Genomic DNA, 21,621 nt, shown 5'->3' on the forward strand with positions numbered 1-21,621 from the left:
CACAAAAAAAGTGATTTCCAGGTTCGATTCTGGGTAAAACAAAGATGATGCGGGTCGGGTCGCGGGTGTTGCATAATAAATATATTAAAACAATTATAATTTAGTTTAATGTTTAAATCCTCAGACCTCTCCGGGTTGCGGAACTACAAGTTTTCAGATTTCAGAGCTCTCATTTCGCAATGGTGACGTTGGTGTGTATGTGGAAATTCCCCTTCGACATCTATATTGATTCTGACTTTTCTACATCCAACTCACAGGTTTATCATTACTTTGAGAAAAAAGATTATTAATTTTTCCCTTTTAGAAGTTTAGTTATGGTCATTTGTTCTGGAAATGGCATTTTCGAGCCTGAGACCTGAAAAACAGGCTTGGGGTTTAACAGGTTAAGGCTTTAAATATAACTTAAACAAATTAGTTGTGACAAAATTCACCCCCATCACAGTTGTCATGAAGGGGGAATCTAACTAGGCTATACAGAGAATATTGTTTTTTTGGACCACAATGGAAACATGTTTATTTCTGCTCTAAATGTGGGCCTTTTAACATGGGAGTTAATGGAAATTGCTCCCTTCTGCAGTCTCCTACAACCGGCCACTAGATGAACTGCAGTGTATGGCATTTCCTTATAGGCTTCCCGGCTCTTCCCCAGAGTTTGACGCTTGGTGTAAACACAACTGCAAGTAGGCTACATATATGTTTTTCAGAATTGACTAATCTTAACTGGATTTAAAATCCCACTGGACATTTTACATTCATTTTCTATTTAATATTGAATAATCCATTCTTGCACAATAATATCCTGCATTATATTTGTTACTAGAAATGTGTATTTCCACATGAATATCTATTTTTAATGTTTTATCTTTAACTTTTTAATGCTATTTTATTTCTATTCCTGAAATATATTGGACTGTTTATTTCTGTGTCTTAGTTTCTCTTATGTACATTGCCTTTGTTATGCTGCTGCAACGTTAACATGTCTCAAATTGGGATCAATAAAGCATCTATCTATCTACCTATCAATCAATCAATCAATCAATCAAACAAACAAACAAACAAACACTGTCTGTGTGTTGGACATCATGGCTTCTTCTAAGCCAGTGGAGCCCCAGATGCCCTGCAGGTGGGGACCCCTCTGGTGCTGGGGGTCGGGTGGGTTTTCATACTGTACAAAGAATCAAGACAGATATTGGTTTAAATGAATGAAGTATTGACTTGAATACACTGATATACATTCCAATAAACAATACTAAATACTAGATCACCTACACATCAGTGAAGTTGAGGGTTTATTCCATGCAAAAAGTTACATTTAGATATTTAGCAATATGACTTTGTCAGCTTTCTAATTTAATGTATTGAAGGCAAAGATATTTAACACATAGTGAGAACTGCTACTATTTATCTCTCAATATTGTCTGTAAAAAACGTGGTAAAAGTTATTCTTTCAGTGAGACAACAGAGCAAGCTTCTACAGTTGCACTACGTTTTGTAACAGTTAAATATTATTTTGATAATAACATATATTTCAATGTTGATGAACTCCATACTGTTCATTCATAATCTGATTGCTCACTGTTAAAATAAAATAAAGTCGGAATTTTAAGAAAATATCAGAATTGTTGTGATTTTAGAAAAAGTCGGAATTTTTAGAAAACGTCAGATTTTTTGTGATTTTAGAAAAACTCAGCTATGACTGTTACTATGTGCCAAATAAATTGTTTAATTTAATTCAAATTTCACATAATATATCATTTCCACACAGTTATAAAAAGCAACACATAAGCTTTAGAGAAGGTATGTTAGACACAGGTTTATACTTTTGTAGGATGTAGCAAAGCATTGAAAAAGGGCTCTTTTCTAATAGGAGGCAAAAGGGCAGGTGCTCCACCCCTTTGAAGTCTCTCTGATGCCTGACGAGTAGGAATGTAACGATACACTCAACTCACGATTCGATACGATTTTAAGTTTACGATAAGATTTTTTCAAGATTTATTATTGTTTTTAACAGAATGAGCTGCAGAGAAATTATTAACAATTACAATGTTGTATTCAGCCCTGATTAAAACAGCGGGCCCAAATCCTGGATGGGCGGGTCGCGGCCACCCATGACGCCGGGTCTGCAGGAAACACACGGTTTTGCCTGCCGTTTTTGTGTACACAAGCATTCATTAATGGTTTGGAAAGTGGCGCTGTGCCTTAATAATATAAAGGCTTGTATTTGCGTGCATTTCCTGTTCAGAAAGTGGCAATGTACTGAGAGTGGAGGTGTCCTGAGATTAGCGCCTGCAGGCAGACTCCATAACGCTGTCAGCTCCGGACTGCGCAAAATGCGTACATGAAGCGCTACGTCATGAACGCAATAAATCTACCCTCGTGGGGGCGCGCTCATGTGATTGGCTTAGAATTGAAGAGACATCTGATTGGCTATAGATAGAAACAATTACAAGTACGAATCAGCTGACCGTCAGGGGAGTCTCAAAAACCCACACACGAATGCACAGCGATCCGTGCACAGAAAGCGGTTTGTGTTTGCAGGTTCAGAGGTTTTAAACGGGAAACTAATATGTGAGTGAGGATCAAAAATACATAAGTAAAACTTTTTTCTGTATTTGGATTTTATTTACATGTATATGAAACGGAACACATTTGTGTGTGGATCCGGAAATACAAGTGTGATTTGTTATTATGATGGATTTGATATTAACGAGGCGGCAGTTAGCAGCTAGCGGCTAGCTAGTAATTATGCTAATGTAACATCAATCGTTATGTACTTATATTACGCTGTAACAGGATCTAGTGATATCCAACAGAGCTTCATTTAGCATGAAATAATTATTGCACTGTATATATATATATACACAGTGCAATAAGCTTCTTAGTGCAATAATAAGCTACAGGGATGTTAATCCAACGTGGGTAATATTAACTTTATTTAATACAACATTTACGGTACAAGATTTAATCATACAGCCCATGTAGTATGATATTTTACAAATGATTAATTACAGCAAACATGTGCAATATATCCATTATTACAGCTCCGTGGGCTGGCAGTAAGGCGATATGGGTCCGTTGTTATTGTGCATCCATGGGTAAACGAGTTACAGACCATTCTCTCCCCATGTAAGTCAATAGGAAAAAGTGTTTCTGGTAAAAACTAGTAAGTGAGGATCAAAAATACATATGTAAAACTTGTTTCTGTATTTGGATTTTATTTACATGTTTATGAAACGGAACACATTTGTGTGTGTATTGAAAAACACAAGTGTGAATCCTTTTGCGGATCATGAAATACAAGTGTGAATGCTTCTGTGTGCATGTGTGTATTATGAGACTGTTCTGAGCCCATAAAGGTCAGGTGATATCTAACTATCACACCTTTTCCGTTTGAGTTCATAAATCATGTATGGGTGACTAGAAAGGGGCGAAGTCCAGAAAAAGGTGAGCGTAAAACTACATTAGAAGGTTTGGATGTAGTGTCCTCAATCTCTGGAAACGTAGTTTCACTCCAGAGAAGGGCCTGTTCACAAGCTAACTGGGTTTAGAATCTAAATAGGAATATGACTGCGGCCTACCCAATCCATTAATGATGCTATCAGTCTCACATCACATGACATGTTTTGCGCACACACATTGGCAGTTAATGTGCTTTCTTCCACAGGAGAGGATGACTTATTGTGGGATCTTCCCGCAAGAATTTAGAATTTGTCTTGGTAAGTTGTGTACCAAGGGATATTGTATAGAGCAAAAGAGGGAATTTAAATCTTAGTAACAAGCAATATCTAAATTGAAAGCGATTTGGTATTACAACTGTTAGAATCTTTAGTGCATTATGCAAAGAAAGAAGCCAAAACTCTGTCCATCAGTATAAGGATCATTAGACCCTTAATGGAGAATACCTCAAAATCAAAGAGGAAATGGTAAACAACCTTTATATATTTGTTTCTCATTGTTTTTAATTCCATTATTATTTTTCTCTTCACATATTGTTAAATTGTGACAACAGGATTCATTTAAATTAGATCTCTCCCCCTTTTCTTTGCTGGTTTTCACACAGCATGGAGGTGTAGGGCTGTCAGGTCGTTAAACTGATAAGAATAAATTATGGCCCAGTGCTTTCTGCCGTTAGAGGCCAACTGAATAAGAGGAAGAAACAATCACCCTGGTGCCTATAGAAATTCCAGAGGAATATTGAATGCAGGAACCCCCGTGATGAAATTCTTGGGGAAGTTTTTTTATCTGAAACATCTCTTAAAAGGTTTAACTGCATTTTGCTGTTTATAAAAGCGAGTCACTTTAAAGTAGTGATTACTAATGTCTAAGTCTAGTGAGCCTACAATTCAGGTTAGGGAAAGTGCAGAGTCCCAAGACGAAGCTGTGGATAACACTGAAGCACAGCAGCTAAGAAGAAGTCAAAGAACTAAAACTCCTACAGAAAAGGGTAGAGAAATGCAAGAAGAACAAATGAAAACGCTCCTACAAAACAACACTACAATTATGAGAAATGGAGAACACAAGTGAAAACGGCTAAGCGGCCATTATCTCAAACAACAGAGTCTTTATCTGAAGATTTGCTTCATGACATAATTCATGATGTCACAAGTTTGTCGGAAGATGTCCAACATGTTTATGAGGATCTGCGTACAATCTCAACTGCAGACCAGGACACGTGTCGAAGAGTGGATCTGTGTGCAGAGATTTCTAAGTTTGTCATCATCAGAGCCTCAAGTCTCCTGGATGGAAAGGTTCCAGAAGGAGAAAATAATGATTGGCCTGAAGCAGGTTATCTCTTTGACTCAAACACCTTCACTTCTTCTTCTTCGAAAAGCAACAGTTAAGACTCCACAAGTTTGTTTCTAACAATGAGAATGTGACGGCGACCACCCCAGAAGAAGAACGTGCAGCAGTTAAAGATCTTGACATGGCTTTAAGTTCACCGCATATGGAGAGAACTCTAGGAGTAGAGTGGTGTGTCACATCTGACTCATTCAAGTTCAGAGTTCTCTCCATATGCGGTGAACTTAAAGCCATGTCAAGATCTTTAACTGCTGCACGTTCTTCTTCTGGGATGGTCACCGTCACACACCATCTGTTTTAACCGCAGAGCGAGTCACAATAGTCCCATATAAGCATGAAGAATAGTCCACAAGGCACCAGCACAACAAACACGGCCGAGTTCAAGTTGTGTTCCCCGAATGAGCAGAGCAGGCTGAGTCCCTGTAGCATCACAGAGCTGCTAGCAGAGAGACAGGAAGCTGACAGCAGCAGTCACTGGACAGACCTGTCACTCAATATGACCTCGCCCTAATGTATGCATAACTTTAAAGGTCCCATGTCTTGGCCATTTCTACTGATCATAATTCCATTGTTGAGGTCTACTAGAATAGATTTACATTGTTCAATGTTCCAAAATCACATTGGTTTTCTCATACAGCATCTCTGTATAGTCTGTGTATTCACTCTCTGTCCTACACGCCTTGTTGGAGCTCCTGCCTATGAGCCCACTGTGCTCTGATCAGGGTACCCGACGGGTGACCCACAAAAAAAGTGATTTCCAGGTTCGATTCTGGGTAAAACAAAGATGATGCGGGTCGGGTCGCGGGTGTTGCATAATAAATATATTAAAACAATTATAATTTAGTTTAATGTTTAAATCCTCAGACCTCTCCCCCGCGGGACCGCGCATAATCATAACCTCTGCAGCGCATCAATCTGCTGCTGAGCGCGCCACATTCGAAATGGCTGAGGTGAAGGCGAAGCTCGGAGAATACAGCATTTTCAATAACACTTCCTCAAGAGCGAAATCCAACGTCTGGGAGGCTTTTGGTGTCATCCTAGATGGAGAAAATAACCAACATCCGACGCTTTTTGAGACAAATATGCAACTGCGTGTGTTAATAATTGCACGTTTTCACTGCTCATATATATGCGGGTTCGGGTTGCGGATCTTGTGCTGACGGGTCGGGTCGGGTTGCGGAACTACAAGTTTTCAGATTTCAGAGCTCTCATTTCGCAATGGTGACGTTGGTGTGTATGTGGAAATTCCCCTTCGACATCTATATTGATTCTGACTTTTCTACATCCAACTCACAGGTGTATCATTACTTTGAGAAAAAAGATTATTAATTTTTCCCTTTTAGAAGTTTAGTTATGGTCATTTGTTCTGGAAATGGCATTTTCGAGCCTGAGACCTGAAAAACAGGCTTGGGGTTTAACAGGTTAAGGCTTTAAATATAACTTAAACAAATTAGTTGTGACAAAATTCACCCCCATCACAGTTGTCATGAAGGGGGAATCTAACTAGGCTATACAGAGAATATTGTTTTTTTGGACCACAATGGAAACATGTTTATTTCTGCTCTAAATGTGGGCCTTTTAACATGGGAGTTAATGGAAATTGCTCCCTTCTGCAGTCTCCTACAACCGGCCACTAGATGAACTGCAGTGTATGGCATTTCCTTATAGGCTTCCCGGCTCTTCCCCAGAGTTTGACGCTTGGTGTAAACACAACTGCAAGTAGGCTACATATATGTTTTTCAGAATTGACTAATCTTAACTGGATTTAAAATCCCACTGGACATTTTACATTCATTTTCTATTTAATATTGAATAATCCATTCTTGCACAATAATATCCTGCATTATATTTGTTACTAGAAATGTGTATTTCCACATGAATATCTATTTTTAATGTTTTATCTTTAACTTTTTAATGCTATTTTATTTCTATTCCTGAAATATATTGGACTGTTTATTTCTGTGTCTTAGTTTCTCTTATGTACATTGCCTTTGTTATGCTGCTGCAACGTTAACATGTCTCAAATTGGGATCAATAAAGCATCTATCTATCTACCTATCAATCAATCAATCAATCAATCAATCAAACAAACAAACAAACAAACACTGTCTGTGTGTTGGACATCATGGCTTCTTCTAAGCCAGTGGAGCCCCAGATGCCCTGCAGGTGGGGACCCCTCTGGTGCTGGGGGTCGGGCGGGTTAAACCTGTTGAACCGCAGCTGGCCGGGGAGAGAGAGCCCGGCTCCGGGAGAGAGGGCAGCGCGAGCCCTGAGGCCCGGGGCCAGGAGCAGGAAAGCATGGTAACATCAACACCACTATAGCATGTTAAACATCATGGTATGGTTACCTGTGGAAGAGGAGCACCGAAGGGTTTCTGTCTAAAGCTGTCGTTTTCCTCAAGGACACCAACCGTTACTGACAGCTAGTTTATTTAGCTAGCACCGGATTAGCTAGGTTAGCAGCTAGCTAGGCTAACTAGATACAGAATATGGTTATGTTGAGAGGAATAAGCTTTAAATGCTGGTAACTACAAACACACAGGATTAACACAGTAAAAGAAGATCAATTGTTAGAAAAAAAATCAACAAATAAAACTATTATAACATTAAATTAAAGCAATATTTACAGGAGTACTTCAACCTTTACCACCAGTGACAGCTGGTTTACTGAGCTAGCACTGGATTAGCTAGGTTAGCAGCTAGCTAGGCTAATTTGATACAGAATATGGTTAGGTTGAGAGGAATAAGCTTTGCTTTAAATGCTGCACACAAACACACAGGATTAACGCAGTAAAAATAAGATCAATTGTAAGAAAAAGACCAACAAATACAATTATTATAACATTAAAATAAAGCAATATTTACAATATAAATGCTGCATACAAACACACAAAAAGAAGTACTATTGTAAAAGCTACTATTTTAAAGACTATTGTAACACATTGTAAAATGACGACAATATTTACACAAAATATAATTCTGTGAAATATAAAATCAAATATGACAAATACTTTATTAAAGTGGAGAGCTGAGCAGATTTAAAGAGAGGTCGTGTGGAGCAGGATTACAATGGTAAAAGAAGATCAATTGTAAGAAAAAGACCAACAAATAAAACTATTATAACATTAAAATAAAGCAATATATTTACAGGAGTATTTCAACGTTTACCACCAGTGATAGTTAGCTTACTGAGCTAGCACCGGGTAAACTAGGTTAGCAGCTAGCTAGGCTAACTAACCTGCTTACAAATTGCCTTTATTACCTGTTAAACCATCACATCACATTATTTAGCATCTCCAGATGCTAAATAATCTGCTATAAATTGAGGGTGGAACATGGTAATACTTGTTAATCTGTACCTTTTTTATTGTAATGTCAGATACCGTTATTCTGTGAGAATAAATATTTATCTACACTAAATTGGGAATTATTTTTAGTAACAGCATCAATGGGTTCAGGCATTAAAATAATTAAACGTTGGTTTGAAGTGAACATAATCAATTAAAATTAAACAATAAATAGCAGTTAGTACATACAGTGGGGCAAAAAGTATTTAGTCAGCCACCAATTGTGCAAGTTCTCCCACTTAAAAAGATGAGAGAGGCCTGTAATTGTCATCATAGGTATACCTCAACTATGAGAGACAAAATGAGAAGAAAAAAAAAATCCAGAAAATCACATTGTCTGATTCTTAAAGAATTTATTTGCAATGATGGTGGAAAATAAGTATTTGTGGTGAAGGGATCATGAATATGCATTCACTCATAATGATTGATACACAATGAGTTGTTAAAATAGATTGTTCTTGTTTTTTCCTGGTGAATTTTTCCAGTTTTCTTTCAAATGTATAGATGTCCTTCAAGTTTATAGCATGAAAGAAAATTCTGTTGGTAAACCAAATGTTCTGCAGGAAAAAAAATGAAATAATTTTCACAGAGTTTTCTAAACAGTTGAACAGTTTTACACTACTTCATGTTCTCAAATTCTGCAAGGAAAAAACTCACACAATGAAATATTTGTTTAGATCAGTGCCAGTCATCCTCTATCCTTTTGTACTCAGCTGAAAAGCTTCTGAAACTTTGGTTTGAGCATCTCCAGGTTGCTGTTGTTCTGCATCTGCTGTGGCAGGCTGCCCACCTTCATGATCACCTCGTGAGCTTCCGCAAACAACTTTTCACCGAGAGCCTTCTTCACTCGATCCCTCCAGGCGGTCAGCTTCTGCCGGCCTTCAAACACATCCAGGCCGGTGGCAACAGGCTGTGAAACACACGGCAAAGCTCACCACATTTCAATAACATGTACATGAAATGTTAAACTGCCTTGCATGCAGACAGGGTCGTCAAAATGTTATTCTGACACAGATAAATAGATTTTTTTTTTTTTATAATTCTTAAATATTCCATCATGATTTATCCAGAGCTCCCTAAGGGATGTTGATTCTGGGCTGTACCAATCCTGCTGAAACGCACATTTTCCTTCATAATATTTCAGGGCTCGATATTTACGCGCACCCACTTAAACTCTGTGTATGGGCAACTGTATTGCCTAAAGCAGGGGTGCCCAACCTTTTGTGAACCGAGAGCTACGTTTAAAGTTGCCAGTCTGCCGAGATCTACCAGTCCAAATAGAGAGGCGTAGTACAGCCTACTACCAGGTAAATACACACTTCTACTTGTATAAAACTGACCTTTGTACGATTAATACTTCATAAAATACTGCAGATGCTTTATCTTACCTCTTTCTACTCTACACACATACAAGTATTCAACTGAAGTTACACAACAGTGTTGTTGATACAGAGTTGGAGTTTATTCACACGTCACATACTACAGTGGGTAATGTTTTCAAGAAACATTGAACAGTGCTGCCACATATGACACAGGAAAAAAAGAAAAGACTCTCAACCCTTTCTTTGCCATTATATAAAAATAGTGTTGCTACAAAAGTATAAATTAGTTAAATACTATACTATATAATATATATACTATTGTATAGTACTATACTATTAGTATTAGTTACTTTGGCATGCCAAAGTGCAATAAAAAAAACACAATTAATAGAATCAAACATGTTTGTTGCATTTTAGTAGAGTATAAAAAGAAATGCCTTTAAAATAGGATGCAAGCAACACTATAGTTTCTTAACCTGAATTGATAATAGACTATAATCAATGTAAACAGAACAGATCTTAATGTTTGCATTCTTATACCATTTTGTGCAATAATTATAATGAAAAACTTACAGCTGATTAATAACGGTATCTAACTTGAGTTTTTATTATATCAAAAACCTGTTGAAATGCTACTGTTATTTTTACTGTCCCCAAAAAGCACGTCGCAGCCTCCAGGAATGTGTCTTTCACAACTTCGCCGTCTTTGAAAGACTTGATGTGTTTCGCAAGAACGTGACTGACACGATAAGATGCTATGGTAGCAGCCTTGCTCTTGTTGTTGGGCCTGGTGAAAATGGACTGCTGTGCATTTAGCTGTCCTTTCAGGCCCCTCCCCTTTTGGGAGCGTAGGCCAGAATTAGGAGGGAATTCCGTCTCGTAGCGTTTGTGCACTGTTTTGAAATGCCGCTCCTAAATTACCCTTCTTCGATAAAGCCACGCTCACATTGCAGATGAGACAGATGGACTTTGAATTGGAATAAATACAAAAATGGAGTGAAAATTATATATTTTGGGCTTTTTTGCTTCTGCCATAATTGCGGTCTTGTGTGTGCGGACTGTCACTCCTGTTGCCACGGACAACGTCAGCGAACTACTGCCCACCAGCCACGCCCCGACACATTGGGTCACGCTGGCCAATCACAAAGCTTTGATGCGTCCAAGTGCATTATTCTGGCACAGGAAGATGTTATGTATAGGACAATAACGATGAAACAGAATAGTGTTGTTCTATTTTTAGATACATCTCGCGATCGACTGGGAATCTCCCGGTCGATCGCGATCGACTGGTTGGGCACCCCTGGCCTAAAGAAAGCAAAAGATAAATGTGATCTATATCAGAGAAATCCCGATCTAATCTCGAAGACAGTGGTGGAAGAAGTCTCCAGATTGTAATATTTGTATCACTTATTCTCTGGAGGTAAAACACTTGATCCCACATATCTAATTATGCAATTTAAACTTTGCAAACATTGTTACTGATTAGTGCTCCTCTTGATCTCATGAACTTTATGGGTAACATTTGTGCCCTTTAAAGATCTGCATCACATTTCTTTCAAAAACAATAGTCACATGTGTTTGTATGCCAAAACACCCTTGTTAAACACTAGAACCGCCAGAGGTCGCTGTATACCTATATCCGCCAACGGGTAAAGTTTACCCGCTATTGATTTCCAAGGTACAATGTACAATACAGAACGGTGAGTTTTGATCGCACAGGGATGATATGTATACCAATATAATCTGTGGACTCTCAGTTTTTCATATTATGTGACCCGCTCTATCAAAATCAGTCGGAAGTCGCAACGGCTCATTTCAGAGTAAACGTGGATTTACGTAAACAACTATTTTTTTCAGGGTTCGGGTGTTTTGTTTGATTTTAAACAAACAAAGTCTTGGCTTTCAGAATATGAAACTTTTATTTCCAAAATCACACGATAAATACATTTTTGAAGCTTGTAAAGGGACGAAGACAGGCACCTCTCACTCGCAATCTGCTCTTCCAGCAGCGCCGCCCCCTCTCCCTCCGGCTGAAATTATGAACGTAAGAGTAAAGTAATCATAGATAACACGACAGGGTCCGTTACAGTTTGTTTTCATCTGATTTAAATTAAAAAAAGTCTTGGCTTTCAGAATATTAAACTTGTTTCGGCAAATTCAGATGATAAATATAACTTTGAAGCTTCGGCATAATTACAAGCGGAGAACGGAGTAACTTGACAGCAGGCAGCAGCAGGCACAACAACAGCCGGTGTTTCTCGTGAGGGTTTTCTCTGGGAAACAAACACAATACACACAAACGCAAAAATACACAAACACACACACGTATACACATACACACACACTCGCGAGCTTCCCCTCCAAATGAAAATATCTTCCCTCCGTAGTATTTTGATCGCAAAATCAATAGCGCGAGGAGCGCTGCATTTCTATGAGGTAAATATTACCCGCTGGCGGAAATATGTATAAATATCAATTTTTTTAGCGATTTTTTCAATCTGACTTCATATTGACCATTTTTAACAACACAGGGTGTTACATAACACACTTTCAGGAAAAGTCACGGACTGGGAGACGTTAATATTTTATTGAAAAAAAGTTACATACAATAAAAAAACAGCTGCGGGTAAAATTTACCCGTTGGCGGTTCTAGTGTTAAAGTCCCACGGTTATCATTATCATATTATTGTGCATAAAGCGATGAAACATTTTCATTTATTTCCACAAGAATAAAAGGAATTTCCTGTGAAATCATAATAAAACCATCACATCTCTAGCATTAGTAGCAGGAGTAGTAAGACTTACCTTTATTTGCAAGTAGTACATTGTATTACAAACAAAAGTGGTATTACCTGTATGATCTCAACTATCGCCACCAGATCGGCCACAGAGATTTTGTCGCCAACTATGAACGGTTTATTCTGCAGGAACTTGTCCTCCAGCATTTGGAGCGACTGATTCAGATCCTGCACAGCAGTGTCCATCTTCTCCTTCGGGACCTCGGAGCCCATGATGACAGGAAACACAGTCTGTGAAGACCAATGAGACTTTGGTAAGAACGGAAGCAGTCCATAGAGAGGGGAAGTCCTGCCCATTTCCATTGGACCAACATGGAACCTCATTTTAGAAAAGATAAGTATGGTAGGCAACGGCGAAAGAAAAATAGTTTGATCCTGTTTAAAATGTGCCATGAACAGTGGTGACTGGTCATTAGGGGCAGGTGGCACAGCCTCACCTAGTGTCAGCAGAAAGTGTTACAAATAAGGATTACAAAGAATGCAAAACAATTAATTATAAAATATATTTTAAGATCATGTTTAATCCTCTGATTCGTCTGTACTTTGCTGTTTTAGTCTGTGCTCTTCTAATTAGTGTCTACAGTGTGTGCCTATTGCGCTGTTTTGAGCCATGTGGGACAAAACCCGATCATGCCCCGCCCCCTCCCTCTCACTGTCTAACCCCTAGTTTCCAGTTACGGGTGCGCCGCGGCGTCCGCAAGGATCGCGGCCAATCTAGTCAATGGGTGCTATTCCACCAGACACGCCGCGTTACGGCTCAGAAGCGTCCCAGAAGCGTCTTGCCGCTGGGCTCCGCTCGAAATAGCATTGAAGTCTATTTTTCGACGCGACGCAGCCGTAAGGTAATGTCGGGCAGGAAGTGGAACGGTGACAGCATTCGGCCCACCCCCCAAAACCGGTTCCTTCTCCTCCCCCCATCCCTCCTCTGTAGTCTTTCCAGTAGGAGAATAAAGGCCAGTGTTCTCCTTCGGTTTACAGGCACTGTGTGTAAATTATATAGAATAATATTATTTTTATTACCACTAAAATACAGCAACCCATTTTTGATTCATGTTGTTTTTAACTGGACTATTACAATTATTATTAATTATATCTGTAGTCTACAACACAACAAAATAGGAAATAACAACAATAAACACGATTTAAACAGACACAAAAATAAACCATTTAACCACGTAGCCTACTTACTATCTTGTAGAAGTACAAATGTCCAGGAAATATGCCCAAATCAACAAGAAATGCGAGCCGGCATGCACGACGCTCCGCTTCTGTAATGCTTCTGAAACGCTCGTGAAACGCGCCCGGTTGGGTATGACGCCGGAGGAGGCTGGACCAAAACCGCGGCTCAGCCGTAACACGCCACAGACGGACCCAGTGGAAACTAGGGGTTAGTCAGGGGTCTGCAACCCGCGGCTCTCGACCCCTAATCTCCACCGGGTCCGTCTGTGTCGCGTTACGGCCACGTTATGGCATTCGCAAAGATCGCTGCCACTCTAGTCAATGGGTGCTATTCCACCACACGCGGCGTGTTACGGCCCAGAAGCGTCCCAGAAGCGTCTCGGCGCAGGGCTTCTCTAAAATTAGGATAAATCCTATTTTTTACGCGACGCAGCCGTAAGGTAATGTCGGGCAGGCAGGAGGTGGAACGTTCAGAGAATATATAGCATATATATATATATATATACACACACACAAACACATTTTGCAGACCCTATCCCTCCAAAGTCTTTCAAGTAGGAGGAGAAATGCCAGCGTTCTCCTCCGGTTTACAGGCACTGTGTAAATTATATATAGAATAATTTTTTTACCACTAAAATACAGCAACACATCTTTGATTCATGTCGTTTATAACTGGAATATTATTATTATTATTATTATGAACTTTGTCTGTACAAAGTAGCCTGTCCAGGAAATATGCCCAAATCAACATAAACTGCGAGCCGGCAGGCAAGACGCTCCTTTTCTGAAATGCTTCTGAAATGCTTCTGAAACGCGCCCGGTGGGTTATGACCAGAGATGGGGTCGTTACTAAAAAAAAGTAATATATTACATATTACATATTACTTTAAAAAAAAGTAATATATTACACTACTTCGTTACTCTCTACATAAAGTAATTAGTTACTTTACTCGTTACTTTACTCGCAGGGCCGGCCCGCCACTCCCTACAGGCAGATCACGCAGACTGCTAAAGTTTCAAATGTTCTCTTTAGTTCAGTTTCCATTGTCGCATAAGACTGATCCAGATAGCTCCTGAATGTTTTCCTATCTGACCATGGCTGTCCTCTGTCTCCTGCTATCTGACCGTGGCTGTCCTCTGTCTCCTGCTATCTGACCGTGGCTGTCCTCTGTCTCCTGCTATCTGACCGTGGCTGTCCTCTGTCTCCTGCTATCTGTATATTTTGCGCAGTCTATCTCTGCTCACGCTGTTGCGTCAGCGTGTTCTCCTGCGTGTTGGCCATGTGTTGCACTGGAGCCAGACTTCAGCCGAGCACGTACGAACTGCGCATGCGTGAGTGGCAATAACTCTCCTTACCAGCAGGCAGCGGTAGTGTGTATTCGTCATTCAAAACAAGCAACAACCGGAAAACAGAGAAGAAGAACTACTTGTGTGTGATATAAATAAACAACAGCTATGTGCGTTAGCTTCACCTAGCATGTGTTCTTTGCAGGTGTTTGTTGAGGTTTGATTATGACTGATTTTAGAAAGTAACGAAGTAACGCGTGTCGGGGCAATGTTAGTAACTGTAGTGTGATTACTGGATTATAAAAGTAGCGCGTTACACTACTCCGTTACCGACAAAGTAATATTATTACAGTAACGCGTTACAAAGTAACGCGTTACACCCAACTCTGGTTATGACGCTAGAGGAGGTCGGACCAAAACCGAGGCGCAGCCGTAACACGGCACAGGCTGACCCGGTGGAAACTATGGGTAAGCCCTCTCCTCTGGCTCCATTGAGCTTAGACAAAAATAAGAAGGAAATAAAATAAAAGTATTTGTAGGACTTTTTATATTTTGTTGCATTGTTGAAAATGTTTTGTATCTTGTATTTTGAGGTGATACTGTGACACATAAATAAAAAAGAATACGGTTTTAATTAGGTCAACTAAAATATGCGTCGCATCCTGCTACGGTCCCGCGCGAGCACCTTTTCTTGGAGGCGAATAACCTGACCCCCGGCTCGATGAGCGAACTATGGATAAATCAAAGAAAAGAAAAGTACCGGAGGAACACAGGATTTAAGAATTATATGCTTTCACAGCAAACGATACTGGTTTACCGGTATGTTTGATATGTAGAGAGAAGTTCTCAGGTCGATTATTTTCATTTCCTCGCTCCTCTGTATCACCGGAAGTTGATTTGTCTGCGCCATCTTGAGTACCGTCCCATGGCGCTTATTTCGAGAAGGGTCAAGCTGCAGCCGCAGCCAGTCGGTGGAGGTTGAAGCTGTAGGAAGCTGTACTTCCAAATATGGTCAGAAGAGAGCGCGCCCAACACGTGGGTTCTTTTATTTGGGGTTAAGTACATTGTCAGAATAAGTGAGAAATGAATTTAACTTCTGTTAGACAGCTATCATACTGAATAAATATTTACTGTGAATGTATGCAAAAATGTATGGCATATGGCTGTCTAACAGAAGTTAAATCCATTTCTCACTTATTCTGACAATGTACTTAACCCCAAATAAAAGAACCCAATAAAAAGAGTTGTTAAATAATAGTGAAGTCACATTGTGATAACAATAACTAATCTTTCTCGAGTTTTCTTTTTGTGTTTTGTCAAAAAACCACTGTGTCAAGTGTCCTACTTGGGTTGCCGTCCGGAGTTGTCCAATATGGCGGACCATCTCGCACATGCGCACTGCAGATCGGGCAGAGCTGCAGATCGGGTAGTGACAGTCACTGTTTTGTGGCTCCAGACAAAAAAAATTGTTGGAAAAGGGAGCAAAATGGCTCTTTTGGTCAAAAAGGTTGTCGACCCCTGGTCTAAGTGAATGGTGACTGTAAAAACTACACTGCGCATGCTCAGAGTATTTTCCTATGTAATGAGCTGCCATCCCCACCATACATCATCTCACATAATTCAGAGCTGATTGGCTGTAAGTACGTGTGCCGCGAAAAGTGTGGTGTGTGAAGAGGAGACGAGAGAGGTGCAGTGACGCATCCTAAAACCGGGAAGTAAGCTGCGCATGGCTTCCCTCCCTTCTCCATAGGATTTTAGAAAATAGCTCGAAATAAGATCTGTGGGAAATGTACCTGTTAGATAAATGCACGTGTTGTTCAGCTGGATAATATCCACATGTCTCCCCTACTTTTATAATTTTCTAATCATAAATCTATCAATTAGATTTATGATTCGACTTTTGAAACTACAAGAGGAGGACTTTTACAAAAAAGTAATAGAGATTTTTGTCCAGAAGGATAGGCAAATGGACTTCATCTTCAAGTCAAGGACAGACCACCATTTTTCACACATCCTAAAGTCACATAATAGATCACTTTGTTTTCAAAAAACAACAGCCAAACCATGGCAATGACATGCAGTCAATCACACGGCAGCCCTGCCCAAAAGCATAAGCTGCTTTATTGCCAATTTTACTGTAAATGAGACAATAATTAAAAATGTTTTACCTCATACTATACTGATGAAGACTTAAAAAAATCTTAAATACGGCAATAAATCAGGTGAGAAGAAGGGCTATTTTCTCATAGACTTCTATCCAATCTGCCATCTTTCTGCAGCCATTACAGTCGCCCTCTGCTGGAAATCTGAGAAAATAGGTTCAAGCAATCCGCATTGGTTTCAGTTTTCCAACCCTGCAAGTTTTCATTTCATTTCAAACCTTTATTTATACAGATCAATCCCATTGAGATCATTGATCTCTTTTTCAAGGGAGACCTGCTCAAGTAGTTCGACATGAAACATAAAAACATAAATAGAACAACAAAAGGACATCATACAGCATCATTTACATAATTATCCACATACACAGGTACCAATAGCTTCCGATTGACTAGCATCCAACCGAGCTTTAAAAACATTTAGTGGCACCAGATTGTTCAGTTTCCATTTAATTTGCAGACTATTCCAAGACAGAGGAGCTTCCCTAAGACAGTCCTAGCAGTTGGCACATTTAATAAAACCACAGCATTCGATCTCAGGCAGTAGCCACTTACAATTTTCCATGAGATCAGGGAGCAGATATAAGATGGAAGTTTCCCTAACATGGCTTTGTATATACAAATGTACCAGTGACTGAGCCTCCGTACAGTTAGTGAAAGCAAACCAGCCCTTGCATACAGGGTACAGTGATGGGTTAATGCTTTACAGTTTGTCTCAAATCTTAGTGCACTGTGATACGCAGCATCTAACTTGACCAGGCAATTGGCAGGTGCATTCATATACATCAAATCCCCATAGTCCAGCACAGGTAAAAAGGTCACAGTGACTAGCCTTTTCCTGGCCTCAAGCGAGAAACAGGACTTGTTTCTGAAAAAGAAACCTAGTCTAACCCTCAGCTTTTTAAGCAGGTTATTTACATGACGTTTAAAAGTGAGACAATCATCAAGCCAGATACCAAGGTATTTGTAACAAGTAACCACTTCAAGTTTTATTCCTTGCGTAGTTACAATATCTAAAACAGGCTCTGGTGTCTTTTTAGCTTTAGAAAAGAGCATTACCTTGGTTTTATCCACATTTAAAAGAAGCTTTAGTTCAGAGAGCTGCGTCTGGATAATGTTAAAAACAGCCTGTAATTTAACACCAGCCTCCTTAATGGAGGGACCTGCACAGTACATCACGGTATCATCCGCATAAAAATGTAAAGTAGCTTCATCCACATTTTCACCTAAACTGTTGATGTAGATGGAGAATAAAAGTGGACCTAAAACAGAACCTTGGGGAACACCATTTGCAATGTTCAACCACTCAGACATTGGGACCTTTCAGAGAGGTAGTTTAGAAACTACCCTACTGCATGGCTGGACATGCCTATACTGACTAGCCTCTGCTTTAAAATGTGATGATCGACGGTGTCAAACGCTTTTGAAAGGTCAATAAATATAGCTGCACAACTCTGCTTATTATCTAAAATACTCGCCACATCATTTACCACTTTCATTGTGGCAGTGAAAAAGTGCTGCTTTATGGGACACGGCCTGTTGATGAATAATGTGTGTGACGAGAGTTTTATTCTACTGAGCAGTTTTAGACAAAACGTATATGTACTATGACAAACCGTAACTTTTCTGACATGCAAAATTATCTTTAAATTGACACGCATCATATGTGTAATTCATAGCACATATCAAATGGGATAAAAAAAAAAGTTTTGTCTCAAGCCCCTGACTGCTCTTCATAATTGATCCTACATAAGGTCTGGAGAGTGCTAAAAGGTTGTCCTTTCAATAGGACTATACTATAAGTCTCAAATGAATTTGTCCAAAATCAAAACATTGTAAAGATCATAGCCTGCTCAAAATCAACACATAAACATTATAATTTTGAGCATTTTAGCATGCTGATGTTAGCATTTAACAACTCACAGGGCTCCTAGCATGACTGTAGATGTGCCTTGTTAAAGCATGATCAAAAACTGCCCATACAATGTCCATACATTTAAACACTTTGTAAGTATTTATTTCTACATGAACTACACTCAAATATACCTTTTAATTGTCAGATAAGGATAGTCAAACATTATATAATTACTTTTCATTGCTCGGAAGGGCCCAAAATAAACAAAGCGATGTTTGAACAGCTCAGGTGAGGATACAGCGCCGGGTTGATCGGGGACTCGTACCTTGAGCAGAAAGACCTTGGACCCGTGAGCTCTGAGGTTCATGTGCTGCCAGGACAGGTATTCATTAACACGAGCACGCTGCTGCAGGTCAGCTGGGTACCAGTGATCTGCCAATGACGACGAGTGTTTCTGCAGCATGTACTTCAGGATCGCCACGCTGCAACACAAGACAGCATGGAGAAAATATGAGGAACCAAGGAATGTTTTAAAATAGTGAAAGTGTTTTATCTCATTGCTTTTGATCTGCCCTGGAAATGTAATCAAAAGGCCAGGTAACAGTAATGTTATCTCAATTTCAAAAACTAGGAAATTGTCACGGGAACTCTAATTATTGACATTAGTAGAACTTTTTTAAAGTTTATACTAAATAATCTCTTTAATTAATTAATTACGTTCAACAATCAGGTTGACGGTGCAGAAGTTCCTTCGTCCTTCGTCCACTATTTCCACTTCTGGGGATTTTAAGGTAATGATTAGATAAAGCGTGCCTGTTGAATATGTTAACATCACAAACTCAACAAAACACATCTTTAAACCATCATAAGTTACTTGCAGGTGTCTTAATATGAAAAGATGGATCAAACGTGGCCATTAATACTGGCTTTGAAAACAAATTGGTATCTAAAAGGAAGTCAACCATTAACCCAAGTCTTTGTTATACCTTTCCGTCAGAACGAAGCTTCCATCCTTCATGACGGGAACCTTCCTCATGACATTGATCTTTCCAAATTCCTCGCTGTACTGTTGCCCTGAGAGAAACACACACAAATCAGAATCACAGATGTGTTTGAATAAATTCAATATTTCAACCAGAAATATAAAAAGTATACATGAATGCATGGGTTCTTCCACCATTTGGCGAAGAAGGGTAAAATTAAAAACATGAAAAACCCTCCCAACAGCTCTGTCCTTCTTCTTTTTTTTTTTTCCTGTCACGTCTCTGTTATACTCGATCACCTCAGGGACGGAGGAATGTTTTGTCTGGATGCTTTGACCTTTGGCCCTCTACATCCCGCTCTCTGTTTGCCTGCAAAGATTGAAGTCTGCCGACAGGTCTGGGTGAGATGTTGCAATGTAAACTAATAGGAGTTTTTTATGTTAGTGCTTACAGATCAAATTCAAGGCCTGCGGGATGTTCAACTCCCAACATGAAAAAGTGTTAGAGTAAAAAAACACAAAGAGAAAGAAAAGGCTATACAAACACGACAATGTGCCTTTATCTAAGTCAAGCCATTAAACTCTGCAAACTCAACATAGGGGAACTTTGTGCATATTAACAAATCATAGAATAAACTATTTTAAGTCAGAGCTATAAACTACTTGAACACAAATGGAAGTGCATGCAATCAAAAAGTCTCGTCCCTGTCTCTTCTGTGAGATTACCTGCAGAGAGTTCCACCAACTTAAACTCAAAGGGAATCCCGATAGCTTTGGCCAACAGGAAGACTGAGCGGCAGGGCTGGGAGTGCAGGTCGAGGTAGAGCTCCATCCTGTCAGAGTCTGAGGCTGCTGTGCTGTGAGTTCAGCCCTCTCCCACCGCGCCTGTTATCCTCCGTCCGACAGGAACTCCGCCTCTCCTCGCTGTGAGGCTCATTGATTTTTAAATGGTGGCGACAGTTCAAAGTAAGCAGGCCGTTGTGGTTGAGCGGTCCGACCTTTGGCCTCCGCTTTGCTCAACATTTTGTAAACATTATGGAGATTATCACATTTGTGATCTGTACATCTGCTTGCCGTTCCCCTAGTCTGTAAATAATTGTCCTCTTTGTAATGAGTTTACAGCTAATCATATGGATAAAAGATAAAGATAAAAATATGTTATTGTCATTTGATGAGGCTGGCTTTGGCTTAGGTAAGGGAAAGGGATCTAGGGCTGAGGGAATCGTAAAGTTGACTTTAATTAAATGTATTATGTCAACAAATTGCACACAACTGAATTAGGGTAGTTGAAAGTAATAATATCAAGTTGAACCTGTAATATTTTGTATTAAACTTAATATGATTGCTTTCAACTAACCTAATACAATTATGTGAAATCTATTGACATAATACTTTTAATTAAAGTCAATGTTTCAGTTTTTAAATCAGAATTTCAAATCAGAGGGTTGGTATGTTTGTGAAATGTTTGCATTGTTCAAAGTGATTTTGTACATTTTTTTAGTATAAATCTTGCTGAAACAGATGTTAGCTATGAGAGTCCAGGGGACAATATATTGTTTTCTTGTTGCAGTCATTTTGTAATCCCTTTGAATGGAAGAGGATTAGTTCCACATGTGAACAGCACCTTTCACCATTGATATGTTATCTGTGAACATGTTACTGTGGTTACCTGTTTGTGTTGGTTCATGTTATAACAGATGAAAGACTTACAAAGAAGGTTTTGTTCCTGTCGAGTTTAAATTATGTGTGTTTTATACACACACAGTGTCGGGGAACTCACGCAGCGTCAGAAAATAAAGCCCTCCTGCTGGTCCTGGGAGTGCTAGCCAACGCCTTCAACCTGGGGGTCATGCTGGTGCAGCAGTGGAGGTCCGGAGGTGTGAAAACCCTGG

The 21,621-nt window shown here is 39.5% G+C and overlaps 1 protein-coding gene across 2 annotated transcripts; it reads right to left on the bottom strand.

Annotated features, from left to right (window-relative positions):
* Window positions 1-8,490: 8,490 nt before the first annotated feature.
* Window positions 8,491-20,583, bottom strand: gstt1a (glutathione S-transferase theta 1a). Of its 2 annotated transcripts, XR_004552796.2 has the most exons (6): window positions 20,456-20,583; window positions 19,734-19,821; window positions 19,073-19,229; window positions 12,322-12,498; window positions 8,805-9,057; window positions 8,491-8,704 (listed from the first exon to the last, which is right to left on the bottom strand). XR_004552796.2 is itself a non-coding variant. In XM_034091444.2 (5 exons), exons 1-5 carry the CDS (start codon window positions 20,559-20,561, stop codon window positions 8,857-8,859), a joined length of 729 nt encoding a protein of 242 aa, XP_033947335.1. In that variant the 5' UTR covers window positions 20,562-20,583; the 3' UTR covers window positions 8,491-8,856. The 2 variants fall into 2 exon arrangements, 1 of the variants encoding a protein (XP_033947335.1); XM_034091444.2 differs by having other exon boundaries at window positions 8,491-9,057.
* Window positions 20,584-21,621: the final 1,038 nt, after the last annotated feature.

The sequence above is a fragment of the Pseudochaenichthys georgianus genome, chromosome 9 (genome assembly GCF_902827115.2).
Source record: "Pseudochaenichthys georgianus chromosome 9, fPseGeo1.2, whole genome shotgun sequence".
Classification (NCBI taxonomy): Eukaryota; Metazoa; Chordata; class Actinopteri; order Perciformes; family Channichthyidae; genus Pseudochaenichthys; species Pseudochaenichthys georgianus.